General features: G+C 35.8%; 1 protein-coding gene across 5 annotated transcripts in view; it reads left to right on the forward strand.

The window, feature by feature from the left end:
- Positions 1-11,541, forward strand: part of LOC139732335 (tropomyosin-like) — a 58,429-nt gene extending 46,888 nt beyond the window's left edge. For 3 of the 5 annotated variants that reach the window (XM_071643203.1, XM_071643202.1, XM_071643206.1), the window contains one exon: positions 8,369-11,541. In XM_071643203.1, the coding sequence (XP_071499304.1) occupies positions 8,369-8,454 (86 nt within the window). In that variant the 3' untranslated portion in view covers positions 8,455-11,541. The other 2 variants (XM_071643204.1, XM_071643205.1) reach the window with 1 other exon arrangement.
- The last annotated feature ends 2,861 nt before the right edge of the window (positions 11,542-14,402 follow it).

The raw sequence follows: 14,402 nt of genomic DNA on the forward strand, positions 1-14,402 counted from the left end.
CAAGCGCTGTGTTCATGAATCGTTTTCCTTTTGATGTAGATGTGACCTGGAAAAAAAAAAAACAGAAAAAGAAAAATTCACAGAGCAATTGCTTGCTTTTTCTTATGTTCATAGATTTCCAATCTTTGCTACCCATACTATTCACCCACCTCTGGTTTCAATGTATTTGTGCAGTAACGTACCCAGTGACACAGTGATATGTCCCGTCTCTATTTTTTCCAGTAGTGTATTTGCCTTTTATTTGACTGAAAAATATCTTTCTGATTTTCTGTAAATTGTGTGTTGCAAGACATATTCATGTTCCATCCTGCTTTGTCTATTTCATTTTTGTTGGTATTTTGATTTTGAATTTTTTTTTTCAGATCCTGAAGCGGGATGCATATATATATCTGCATATGTGCACAATATTTAATGTGACTGAAATTTGTGGAAATGTTCCTCCCGCTGAACCTGTACTGTGCCCTCTTGCCATTAGTCACAGCCAATGTTTGGGAGTTGACAGTTTTGAATTGTGGACGTCTTTAATCAGAATTTATCTGAGCGTGGAAAAAAGATTAAGAAAAATATGACCATCGCAAGATTTTAGTGCATCCTTCTCCAAATTAGCATTCTCTTTATTTATAATGAGAGGAATGGTTTATCAAAAAAGAGAGAAATGGGCCAGAAGGTTGCAAAGACGAGACCATGCATGCAAGAATGTCACTTCTGGAATTCTTGTGCAATTTTCAACTTCTCTTTCAATGCCATGCCATCACTAAATTCATGACACACGCATACCTGTTGTAGATAAATTGTTCATTTTGGACTACACTTGTTTACTTATTTGTTTCTCTCACTAGCAACTATAAAAAAAAAAAATCACATGTAGAACTGCCATGCACTTTGACAAGAGGAAATATCTTCATCAAAATTTCATGGAAGTTTCGTATGTTTTCATGTTTGCATTTCTGAAATCCTGACAATAGCTGGCAAAGTGTATCACATGTAGAGATCATTTTAATACTAAACTTTATCACGATGTAGAGCACAGCATTGCACATGCAACATGGGTACCAACCATAGACTTCTGTGTAAATGCCCTTTTATGTAATATGTGGAAAGACACTTTTTTTTTTTTTTAATTCAAGGGCTTGTTTCTGATATGGTGATCATTTGTATTAAAGGGATCATATAGTTTTGGTTGAGACCTAATTTCAGGTTTCTAACATTATTTGGTGAGATAATGAGAAACCTCTTATGAAATATGAAAGAGCATGTAATTCTATGAGGAATTCAATGTTTATTTGATGAAAATTGGTTTTCAAATGGCTGAGATATCCAAAAAAGAGCAATTCTAATAAAGTGTGGGACCCGCACTTCATTATGATCGCTTTGTTTTCCTTTGTTTTTGGATGTTTCAGTCATTCCAAAAACGATTTTCATCAAATAAACTTTAAATTCCTCTTAAAATGGTATGCTCTGTACTAAATCATAAGTGTTTTCTTGGTATCTCGCAAAAAGTTAAAAGCCCAATTCTCATCTCCACCAATACTGTACTATCCTTATAAGAACTAACTTCAGAATGTTTTTTTTTTTTTTGGGGGGGGGGTAGGAGGCCTATCTCTGGATAATGACTGATGTTGTTTGATACTTCTTATCACTCATTACACCTGATAGAGCCCTAAGGTTAGGGGGACTTAAAAGTTGCCTTGAGTATTTGTAACATGAAAGAAAATTGATTTCATCCTTACCATGTGATTCTGCTGAAGCACCACAGTGGATTGAGTTGTATCACACAATGGTACTGATTTACATACTTGATGATTAGTATGCTATCCAGCAAAGTGGTACAAAACAAAAGTGAAACAAAGGGGGAGGGGGCTGCTACCAGTTGGGCATCCAATTTGAGATTGTCAGTCACATTAACTATTCAGGTACTTTCGCTGGCATGGGCAAAGATATAATGTTGACATATTTGCCCCCGAAGGAGGTCTTTACAAGGGAATGAAAGGAAAATACCAATCTTATGTGTTCTGTTTTTATATTAGTCTAGCTGGGATGCTGAGCTATAGCAGACAAGACAGTGGTCATTGGTCAGAATGTCTTCTTATCATGCATGTGAATCTCCCAATTTTGAAAAATACCAAAAGAAATTACTCACCATTTTTTCTGTCTTAAGTCATATTCACAGCTATTTCACCCCATCCTACACATTGCAAATGCAAGTATTTGTAGTGCATTAAATCTGTTTTGACCTAGGATGTATGATTATGCCTTTGTTTTCTATTTCAATCCATGAATAAACACAAAAGTATACATACAGTAAGGCATAGGTCATTCTTGGTAACATTTCAATATGTCACCAGGTTTGACAGTTTTTGGCAGAAGTTGGAAGTTTTTAAATATAAAATTTGTTTGACATGGATTGTCCATATTTCACGCTTTAGAATAGTATAAAACATCAGTATTGCGTGATTAAAAATAGTATAGCACCTTCAAAGAAAAAGAAAAGGAACGTTATAAAAAAAGAACATCTGAGAAAACAACTACTTGGTTTTAGAAAAGAGTTACCATTTGTCTGACTATGCATGAGATGCACAAAGTTTTTAGCAACAGGAATGTGGTATACTCAAAAAGCACAAACATTACACAAATTTGTCCTAATGCATATACTGTACAGTCTGACCTCAGTTACCCAACAATCACTTCTTCAGATCTATCATCTGGACGTGGATGGCATATGATTGTCTGTGTGCATTTTCAGTGCCATTTTCAGTAACAGAAAAAAAAGGACCTTCGATTTCTTTAGACTGATACAGGGAAAAGGACTACCTTTATCATGATATGATATATTGGAATATGTATGAAGAAAGAAAGGAAAATCAGAAGCAAAGGGGAAAGGAATGCTGAGAACATCAAAGATGGTTCTAGAGGTTGGGCAGTTGCAAACATGAGAGAAAAAAATGGGAGGGGTTGTGTGTTCGTGGTCTTTAGACAGGAGAAACAAACTTAATTTTCATGTGAATTCTTTCTGCAAACCTTCAACGAAAACCATGTGCATTGAGAATCTGCCGAAAACGAAAGTTTGTGTGCTTACTGATAATCAATCTTAATTGCTCAGTGCGCAATGAGCTGAAATGCTCTTACATTTTCACATGAGTTCGTTCGGCAAACCTTCTGTGAAAACCATGTGCATCAGGAGTCTGCCAAAAACGAAAGTTTGTTTACTTGCTGATGATAATCAATCTTAATTGCTCGGCACGTAATGAGCTGACATACCATGATATTTATCTAGTCTTTGCTTTCAGGTTGGTTGCAAGCAAAAGCTATTGTTTGACTGATTTCTCTACTTTTGTTAGGCATTCTAGCAGGCACCTTTACTTCAATGCCCACGTGTTACTGGTATCTCGACTACCATCGACTCTGTACATGTACACGGGTTTATAAAAAAGAGCATGATTAAGAATAGATATTCCAACTCTAAGGAGGATCATCCCACGTTGTAACATTGCACTATTGTGTAACGCTTAAGATGAAGCTTCAAGTACAATGAGTAACATTCTTTTGACCTTTGAACCTGTTGCTCCAACTTGCAGTAGTCAACCTATGTTGAGAATCATCTCCCAGGGCAAATTTATATTTTCTTCAGTCTGTTCAACAGAAATATTTTTGGAAAAAGTTCAGTGGCATTGGTTTTTGCCATCGACTGGCTTGTGTGCAAATTTTATGTTGACGATAAACAATTTTGAAGACAAACTTACAGTGATGATCCAGTGCATCATGAAATCAGGGTAGAAAATGACCCCCCCCCAAAAAAAACAAACAAACAAACAAACAAACAAACAAACAAAACCAAAAAAAACCAACAACAACAACAAAAACAAAACAGAGGCATGGGATGTTCCTTGCAAGGTATTTTGCAGCTCTGAAAAATGAGAATAATTGCCAACAAATGAGGGAGTTCTAGTTTGGAATGGTGGCATGTTATGCTATATGATCTTGCTGCATTTTTATGTTTGTAAAAATACATTTTTAGATCTTCAAAGGAGACATGTTACCTTTGGCATTTGCTTTGTTATTAAAGAGAAGTAAATAAAATAGTACTTATATGTTTTCTCTGTGAATTGTTAACACATGCGTTTACATTATCTCCATCTTCTCTTGCCTTGCCTGAGTAAGGCATTTTGTCTGGTTGACAATGTTTTACTCATTTCCCTGCAAGTGTTCAGAACATCGTAATAGTTCATATTTTGACATCATTAGCTCCGTGAGAGGATTCAACTTCTTGTGTAAGGAATTAAAGTAGGCTGTGTGCAAACAGGATGTATCACTACATGTATTTTGATTACTGGAAAAAAAAAAATTACGGAAAAGGCTGATAAATTAAGTATGTATTTATCATCCACATGTTTACCGATGTACACACTTCACACATATGCGTAATAACTCCATGCTGGTCAATGATATTGGAGAGGCAAGACATGCACACACACACTTTACACTTAAATGTACACATGCACAATACAACAAGATTTGTGCATGGACATTGACACAAATTTCATCTGCTCCTTAGTCTAGCCACTATACATAATATCAAAAGTGCACAGAAACCTATGCTTTAGGCACATTTACTTACAGTTAAAAAAAAAAATCACATGGCTGATACCTCTTCATGCTAAAAGAGGCAAAATCATACTTTACTCAAGTCTTTTCTTATCCATCTGCTTTGATTCTTAGTCATTTCATAATTTTTGCTTGATTGTATTTTTTTTTCATTTTTCTGTCCACCCATATCAATGTGATGTAGAATTTCAGCAACTTGTAAGAAAGATTTTGAAGTGTGGAAAATTTACTAGCAGTCGCATTTTCTCTTCAAACAGAAAGGGAATGGTCTAGCATTAGCAACCTTACATTGAAAGATCAGTTTAAAGTTGGGATAAGAATCTGCCAAAATTCATGCAGTCCTTTGTATAGAGCTGAAGTGTTATGGAGAGGTGGTATTTGTTTGATAGATTTCACATGTGCATGATATTCTACAAGTGTTAATGTATGATAGTGTGTGTTGATATTTGAGTTAACATAATTCCAACCAATTTTTGGGATTCTCTTCACCAATATACACACACCCTTTAGCACATTCAATGTCAACCTACAAAGTTTATATATCTTTTTATGTATTTATTTATTTAGTATTATCTTTTATTACTTTTTTGTGTGTCCTGCAGTCAGACTTGACCCATTTTGTCAAGTGGGAAATTTCTGTAACAGTGTGTTATAATTTGTTATTTGTTTTTAATAAATTGATTTACAAATCACATCATGTACCTCTCTTCAAGAAATATACGATAAAGTGGACCAATCAAGAGTATAGGGTTGACATAGAATGCAAAGTGTCATAACCATTGGTTTAACACTTTTAGGTCAAAGAGTTGTGCTGACCTGACATTTTTGAGCAACTTATGAATGGCCTGATTCAAGCTTTTCCCTCAACATCAAGCAGATGTCCTGGTTGTTGAACCATGCACTGGCTTCTTATTGTGAAAGAGTATTCAAATTTGAAGTACACTTCTATCAGAGATATGACATTAACCACCCTGTTATTGGTTTTATGGATATGTAAAACTTTCTGTTAGTGGACCACATGTCTGAATCTGTAGGCAATTGGACTGTTATCTAGGCTGCAGGGTTTATGCCTGCTAATTTGCTACTCTTTGGCTTTTTTGCTTTTGTAGGTTTTTCCCTCCCATATGTAATTATTGTTGTTGTTATCATTATTATTATTATTATTATTATCATTATTATTATTATTATTATTATTATTATTGTCATTATTATATGTTCTTTGGAGGGTATTTCCCAGCAGTGATGCAAGATTATTTTTTTCAAAATGTTGATTGATATAACCTGTCCACAAAAAATAAATAAATAAAATGTTGCATATAGTGGATTTACAAGTGTTCATATTCTCATGGACACATCATAATACAAATGGCCCGTGTACTACAGGATTGACCAACTGCTTGTGAATTTAGGATTTTTAATTTGCAGATATTCCAGACTGAACATTGTTCTAGAGTGTATGTATGTAAATGTAATTTTGCTGCCCCATGTTTGATCTGTCCTGTGTAGCATGCATGTGTTTGTGTTGGATGTGGCACAACTGTAGTCTATTTGAATGGCAGAGCTCTTGCACACTACTCTGGCTGCTCAGTGTACTCTGATTTGTGAAGACACAATAGTGGGGGTGGGGGGGGGGGGGTTGTTAACAGTGTTCAAGTAGCTCCCCTTATTTCAAGCGAAGGAATGAAAATACTGCAATATGGGAAACACTTTGAACTGTTGAATCATTGCTCACAGTAACATGATGTATGTTACACGAGACATGCTGGCAAGGCGTATAACTCTCATTCACGTTAGAGTTTGCTGAGATTTCGATTCAAGTGCTTATTGTCATCGTCACATGATAAATGGGGAACGAGTCTGTGATTAAGCAAAATGTGTCTTTGGATTTTCTAGCTTTTAAGCACGTTTTGTTTTGTATGCAGAAATGAAATCGGTATAAAACATGACATTCAATTCAATGTGTTCTGTACAATGGACTTCTTCACACACGCATCAGATTGTAACCCTTGCTTCCTTTTCTTTCTGTTCTCCCTTGCAGGCGAGCTTGATTCGGCCAAAACGAACTTCGAGAAAGCTTCTCATGACCTGGAGCAGTGCTTAGCTGAACTCGCTGATCTGTAGAGGAGCTCCTGTCATAATTTTTTTTTTTCTCTCTGCAGTGCTTTTATTCCTTATGACCACTATTTACAACTGACTATTGTCAGCATTCTCTCTTTGTAACCAATGCCAGTCAGTGGCTCCCATCAAACATAGTATCTGCACAGAATCTGTCACGAAATGTATAGGATTAGATTGTAAGGGATTGTCTGAAGTGACTGTTTTTTAAGGTACTCACAGACGAGGGAAAATTCAAGGAACAGTCAAAATGTTGGCATATCCTAGTTCAGTGGTGCAATCATTAAGAGAAGCTGTAATTCATAAATTCCTGGTCCTGTCGCTGCTGACCCTAACAAAATGAATCTGATGTGACAAATGCAAAAGGGGAAAGAAAAAAGTACCTGAGTGTGTCAATTAACCTTGCTGGCTAGTGGAGTGCAGGCTATGTGTACTCCAGTTTTGGGACCAATGAGTATGAGCATAACAAATCCTTAACGAACATTCCAATAGATTATTTCCAAAAGAAAAAAAAAAATACTCAGAGTATTCTATACACTGTGTAGGTCACTATATCTCTTCCTTTTTTTCACCCCTTTTTATTTCAATTCTTTTTTTCTTTTTTTTTTGATGGTTGTTGTTCTGTATGTTACCTTCCACGTTTATTACAGTTCTGCAACTCATCCAGGTCGTGGATGGTGAAATAGAAATATTACATTTACTGGTGATGTTTGGTGAATTTGAAAGGAGCAACAAGCCTGACGTAGCTGCATTAGGGACTTAACCTAGTCATTTTCCAATTTTTAAAAGAAATTGTGCATATAACAGGGGAAGGGAGACGTAAATGATACATATTTAACTTATAAATCACTAGTTTTTAGTGTGATCATGAATTTCACATGCAGGTAAATGTAATCTGTATTGCCAATTATGCATGGAATCTATCCACTATTACTGATTCTTGTAGAAGAGGTGGCACATTCATAAGGAGTGTGCTCATGTCTGGACTTAAACTTATTACTTAGAAAATGTTTCTTGCAGTTAACATTTTTGAAGCATTTGTCGCAAGTATTATATCTTTGTTCTGTGAAATGTATTTGTATTGAAATGTAAATATGCGAGACAAGCAGGTAAGTATGTGTGGTAGTTAACTTGAGTAGACCTGTGTGGTGGTATCTGGTTTTACACTGTGCACGAGTGAGCAGCAGACAAAGTGTGACATAATTTGCTATTTGTAAGCCTATACACTTTCTTGTAACAGGATGCACTTACCGTGTATTAAACATTTCATAAAGGATTTTGTTGTCACACCTGACATTAAGGCACTGCTCAACTTTGCATCCTTGGCGCCTTTCGTTGTGGCAAAGTGTTGTTCAGTTTAATGATCGATGCTTAAGTATATATGTCGATTGTTGAAATTTCCCGCAAAGCCAGTAAGCTTATGCATCAGCTTTGTAGCCAATGTCTAAATGTTGCTGGTTTCTTCTTTTTTCTCTTCTCCCCCACCCATTATCCGTCGCCCACACCTTGTGTTATATGTGTTTATCTCGTTTGGTTCGCATCTCTTGTCCACATTTGTGTTGTGATTATCGTGTCACTGTTTGCCACATTCTTCCGCTGATGTCCGCTCTTCCCCTGTCACGCGGGAACCGTATCTTGTCCCCCCCTGTAGAGGAGTTGGTGCAAGAAAAAGAGAAATGCAGACAGATGAACGAAGAAATGGAACGCTGCTTGCAAGAGCTCAACATGGAGGTGTAGGCGCTGCCATAGTGGCCCTCTTGCTTGCTTGTATGTATCCATAGCAGCCTTCGGTTTCAGTCGTAGCAGGTCTTTGTCTTTGAAAGAAAAAAAAACAACAGCCACGTACTGACAAAGTCAAAGCAAACAAACACATCTCTTGTAAAACCTAGCAATGTTTGTAGTTTTCCTGCTTTTTGTTTCGTTTTTTTTTAATCCCTTGTAGGAAGAGAGAGGGAGAGAAAAAAGCATTTGTTTGTGTTAATATTTTTTTCCCAAGTTGGAGGAGAGAGAGAGAAAAATGAAAGTATTGTATAAAGTAAGACTTTGATGGTTAGTTCTTAGGAGTTCAGGAAGCTATATTATTTTTATTACCACTGTAATGTAGATGTGCAAGTTTGAGCTGGATGCTGAGAAAGATTTTGAGGATGGGAAGGCATTTGGGATAGGCATTGTGACGATGGCTATTTGATTGGTACGGTAGGCGCGCTTACAACCAGGAGACATCTCCTTCATGTCACATTGCTGGCTACAGCCGAACAAATCTTGGTTTGTTGAAGCTTCTTCCTCCACCCCGATCATGTTCTGCTCTCTTTCATTCACACGGCAGTCTGCACATCTGTATTTTATGTATGTTTGTTTCCAAGAGGGAATGATAGAAAATAGAAAAGAAAAAAAAAAATATGCCTTCGTCACTTTCCTTCAAAACTTGGTTGTATGTGTGAGCATGAGTGAAGAGAGTGCCAATTTTCCTGTTATTTGTCCATATCATATGCCATTTTCTTTATTTTCTTTTCTTTTGCCTGAACTGTTCCCTTTATTTCATGTCTTCTTGAATCGGCATATCTCAGCGTTGTTTTTTTTTCTCCGTTCGTTTTTTGAGCTTCATGCAAATTGTTGGCTCTGCTTTTAGGCCAGAAAATGTTTTGTACATCTTCCAGCACTTGACTTTGCTTGGGACATCGCAAAGAGGCATTGCAAATTTACAGTTGCTCTCTAGCTTTTGGATTTCCAAACATAGGCTAAGCTCTATATTTGACACCAAACCGAGCAGGGGAATGCCGTTTAACTATATGTTTGTAGTGTGTATAATCTGATTTTTTTTTTTTTTTCAATCTCTTGACATAGAAATCATGTACAAAGTATTGCTAATTTAATATCTAATAGTTATATATATTACCATTTTAGCAACAAAAAAAATCATTACTTTTAATCATATATGACTTGTCAGGTGTCCAAATGACTTAACGTTTGTATGTTTTATACATGTACATGTATGATAACAAAGTTGTCATTATCAGTGCTTTAGATTTGGTGAGACAGTGCACCAGAATATAACCCCAAACTTTGCTCTAGGTACAGATGGACAAGTCTTTGTATCGTATAGCTTTGTATTTCATATGGTTGCGTATCATTTAGGCTGTCTTATTGTTAGCAAAAAAAAAAAACATGGCAACAATTTATTCATGATTATGGCATCTCTCTCTTGTGATGAAATGACTGGTACTTCATTTGTATTATGTTTGTAAAAGAAATGTCATTTACTCGTACATTTTATGAAGAAGAGAATAATCACTACTTCTCGGCTTCAAGAAATATTCAAATGACAAAATGTGAGGTTTTCTCATTGATTTCAAATGGTAACTGACCTGGCTAGGTACTGTTGAAATGTATTTGCATGATTTTTGAGTTGCTATTTTGTCTTTTTGATTATATGGCGTGTCTTGGCAAGACCTTGGACGAGGGAAAAGAAAAATTGCCAATGAATATCAAGCTCCTTTGAACTCCACAAGCAAGGACGCCTTGGTTTGAGAGTAACTGAAGGTTGCATGGTATAATTAAAGCTTGGCACACATCTACTCAAACTGTTTGACTGCTATTTTTTTATGTCCTACCTTACCCTTGACTAGTTCATTCTCTTCTGTGATCACCCAAAGTTGTTCATCATGTGGGATCTGTTTTTTAGAATTAAACTAAAGTTTTGTTTTGATGCCTGTCTCCCTCTGGTGGTGACACCCTTGAGTATGTTATTTAATGTGAGAATGATGCCGCACTGTTTACATGAATTGCTTCTCCACCATGATACGAGAGCCTAAACTTCTGAACTTGTTTCATTTCTGTGAAATGTGCGTCCACAAATCCTCTGTAACATGGTAATATATCTGTAGTACAGTTTGTAGATTTCTAAACACGTCATTGCAAAGTCAAAAGATCATGGACTCTACGCCGTCCGCCAGAGTTGCACACTGTGTCATTAGAACTTATAAACCACAAGCAGGTACAAGCACTGTTTCTATTATCCACACAGCGTCCTCTGTTGTCTGGATTTGGCCAATCCGTGTCGGTCTGGAAGTGTTCGCTGAGATTTGTTTTCAGTTTCATCTGCCTGTTGTGAGACTTTCTCCATTTCAAAGTTGGGGAACAACTGGGTCATCCCAGCTTCTATGTTCAATAGCTTAGAGTGATAAATCCAAACAATGGTTGTTGTCCATTCAACCAGCGGGTACCAGGTCGCAGGAATGGTATTTGAAGCAAGTTCCCCTTGTGGAATGAGTGACTCTGAATGATTTAGCAGTGTGCCAACTCTGGTAGATGGAGTAAAGTGGACCCTTGTCCCAGCTTAAGATATGGACATAACTGTAGCTTCACGGTCCACTCGTGTCATTTCAGAACCTGCAAATCTAGAATATATCAGAAATAGGTTTACTTGGGCCAGACTCTGCAATCCCTTTCACATATTTGGCACGATCAGAGAAAGAGAGGAAAAAAGCAAACAAACTTGACTTTTTTTACTGACTTGACTTGATCATGAACAACCTTACTCTTGTCCCTATGATGGGAAAGTGGCTGAGAAAAGGATCTTGGTAGTGGAAAAGTCATTTGTTTGTTTTTAAAAAAAAGGAAGAAAAAGAAATGAAAGAGCAAATGGTAGCACGACAAGTAATACTGGAAGACAGTGAAATGACTGATTGGTGCTTGTAACTCTTTTTAAGTAACTCTTAAGTCCTTCTTCAAGAGTGTGTAGTGATAGTGGCAATGCAACCTGTGCATTGTTCCCTTGACAATTTCAAGATGAATAAACTATCATTTAAATGAGAGCAAAATAGACCAATTTCTCCACGGAAATCCCTTATTTTTTTTTATAACAGACGCACAAGATGAACGAACCTAGTGATGAGAATACCCACATAGAATAAGGTCACTAAGTTTGGACATGGGAACGAAGTTAAAGTAATCCATTGGATGTTGTGAGCAAAGATTGCATGGTTGAAAGTGAATGGAAAGTGGTATGTGTGTGATGAGGCAAATTGTGTGTGTCTTGACATTGCTACATACAGCACTATTATGCAAAAGTAAAGCAAGTTTACATTATATATGACAGCTACATACATGTAGATATAAAATTATGCCGTTTATAACTTATGGTATATGGGTTCACATATACATGTAACTACACACCAACGCAGGCATGCTGGTCATGAAATTCACATTTGTGTTGACACATTTTTTTTTTTTTTTTTTAATATCAAAGTGCTCAAGTTACATTAGTTACTGTCTTCACTGTTATGATAAACACACACATACACACACATTCTCGCACAAGAGAGCCCCAGACAAGATTTGTGACTGGATGGAATGGGTAAAGTGAAATGTACACTCATGTGGAACTGCTTTGTGTGTTGTGATGTCTGTGTATCTGTTGCATGTCTGTGTGTGTGTGTATGAAATTGAAGTTTCTGAGGGATGGATGCACAAGTAGACTTGGCATACCAGAGAACAAATCGTATCTGAATTTGAGAAAGGAAAAGCAAAGGAAATTTTAACAAGCCAGACTGATTAGAAGATAACCTTGAATCAAATCAGGTATAGAAATGGCAGCATTGGTAAGCATTTAAGGGAGAATTATACCCAAATATATATGTGTAGATTGAATGAATGCAGCAACATTAGTAGAACACACCTCGGTGAAAGTTTGATGGAAATTGGACAATCTGTTCAAAAGTTATGGATTCTTAAAGTTCTTACGCTGCCATTGCTGGATGAGAAGACTGCAGTGTTTTGTGATGTCACATTTGAAAAGCGATATCAAAACAAGCAAAAAACTTCAACATATTTTCATTTTTCTTGCGTAATGAGAGCACTTACGCTTTCAGAAATGTGGAGTTCTCTTTGTATTTTCTTTGTACATGTATTGTTTTTCCATGCAATATGATGTCAGAAACTGAAGTAGTCTGATCCACAAATGGCTGCACCAAAACTTAAAGAATGCATAACTTTTGGCTGAATTATCTGATCTTCATGAAAGTTTCACTGATGCTTTCTCCTAATGTCACTGTCTTCACTCAACACACATACATATTTGGAACTCATTCGTCTTTAAGAACGATTAATGATTTGCGGAATACAGCATCATTTATGAGACCTTGAACAAGTTGCTATGGTTACGTGGTAAGTTTGTCACTTGCACTTTGTATATTTCTGTGATTTACAAAAAAGAGCAACAAAAAACAAACCTGATTTATGTTCTTGGCATGTCTCAACAAGGTGGGAAAAATTGACCGCTGCATCTATCTATGTGTGTGTGTGTGTGTGTGTATATATATATATATATATATATATATATATATGTATATTTATATATATATATATATATATATATATATATATATATATATATATATATATATATATATATATATATAAACATACATACCTACATAAATACTTTGTCACAAAAACGTATATTTAAAGTGCTTTGCATCACCAGACTATTGTGCAGCCGCTATATGTATGCATACAGTCTATCTAATTCTCTCTATTGTATATACCAAAAACAATATCAAATCTAATAGCAAAAGCAACTACATTGTATAACATCAAAATTAAGATACACCATTACATACACACAGGTTGTACCATAGAGAAAAAGCAAACGGGAATGCCATGTGTGTGTATATATATGTAACTGTTATTTTCTCTGTTTCCATTATATTCCAAAAAAAGAGCAAACCGAATGTGAAATCTTTTGAAATAGAATGATGGTTGAGAGAATCACACATAAAAGGAATGTAAGTATATATATATATATATATATATATATATATATATATATATATATATATATATATATATATATATATATTATATATATATGTCATTCTTACACCCCTTCCATGTGTGATTCTCTCCACCATCATTCTATTTCAAGGGATTTCACATTCGGTTTACTCTTATTTGGAACATTATGGAAACACTGAAAATAACAGTAAGGAGGTAAGAAAGATTTGAAATTTCAAAGTTCACCACCAAATAACTAAAATCGACCATATTGATTGATTGATGTCATGGCGCCAGAATTCTAATCCACTGTTTGTTTGTTTTTTTAGATATCAGCCTTTTTTTTTCTATTAAAATCAATACGATTTTTTACTTCCAAACTGACTTAATGCAAAGTAGAGGGAAAGAGAGAGAAGTTCTTTTCGAATTCATTTTGGAAAAAAAAAATGAAGATTTGATTTGCAGGTAGCATCATACAATTTCATATAGTCATGAGGGAGAGGTTAGTTCAACGTCGAAAATATTCATACAAAGTCACATAGTGCATATCACCTTTTACTTCACTACTTCACGTGACCAGAAAAAGATAAATAACTAATCCCGAACCGTTATGGAAATATGGCCATTAAATTGATTACACACAGATCACCATGCCCGTGAACAAGTGACGCTTTTCCATCAAAGTAGATCGGACGCCCTCGAGTCACATGCAGCAGCTACAAAGAAGCGATTTTTTTTTTTTTTTTTTAACACGTTGGAGATCGCCGATATGAATAAAAATAATAGATGGACAGCTTGAATTGAGACTGTGATGAAGACTGTCGTAGGTGGAGCTCTTCATGGATTTATGCCGAGTTTACTTCACAGATTGCATTGAAGGCTCTGGATAAAACGTAGCTGAGTTTTTAAGG

This window comes from Diadema antillarum, unplaced genomic scaffold (genome assembly GCF_040938485.1).
Source record: "Diadema antillarum isolate AM-2024a unplaced genomic scaffold, OU_Dant_1.0 seq00000413_RagTag, whole genome shotgun sequence".
NCBI lineage: Eukaryota > Metazoa > Echinodermata > Echinoidea > Diadematoida > Diadematidae > Diadema > Diadema antillarum.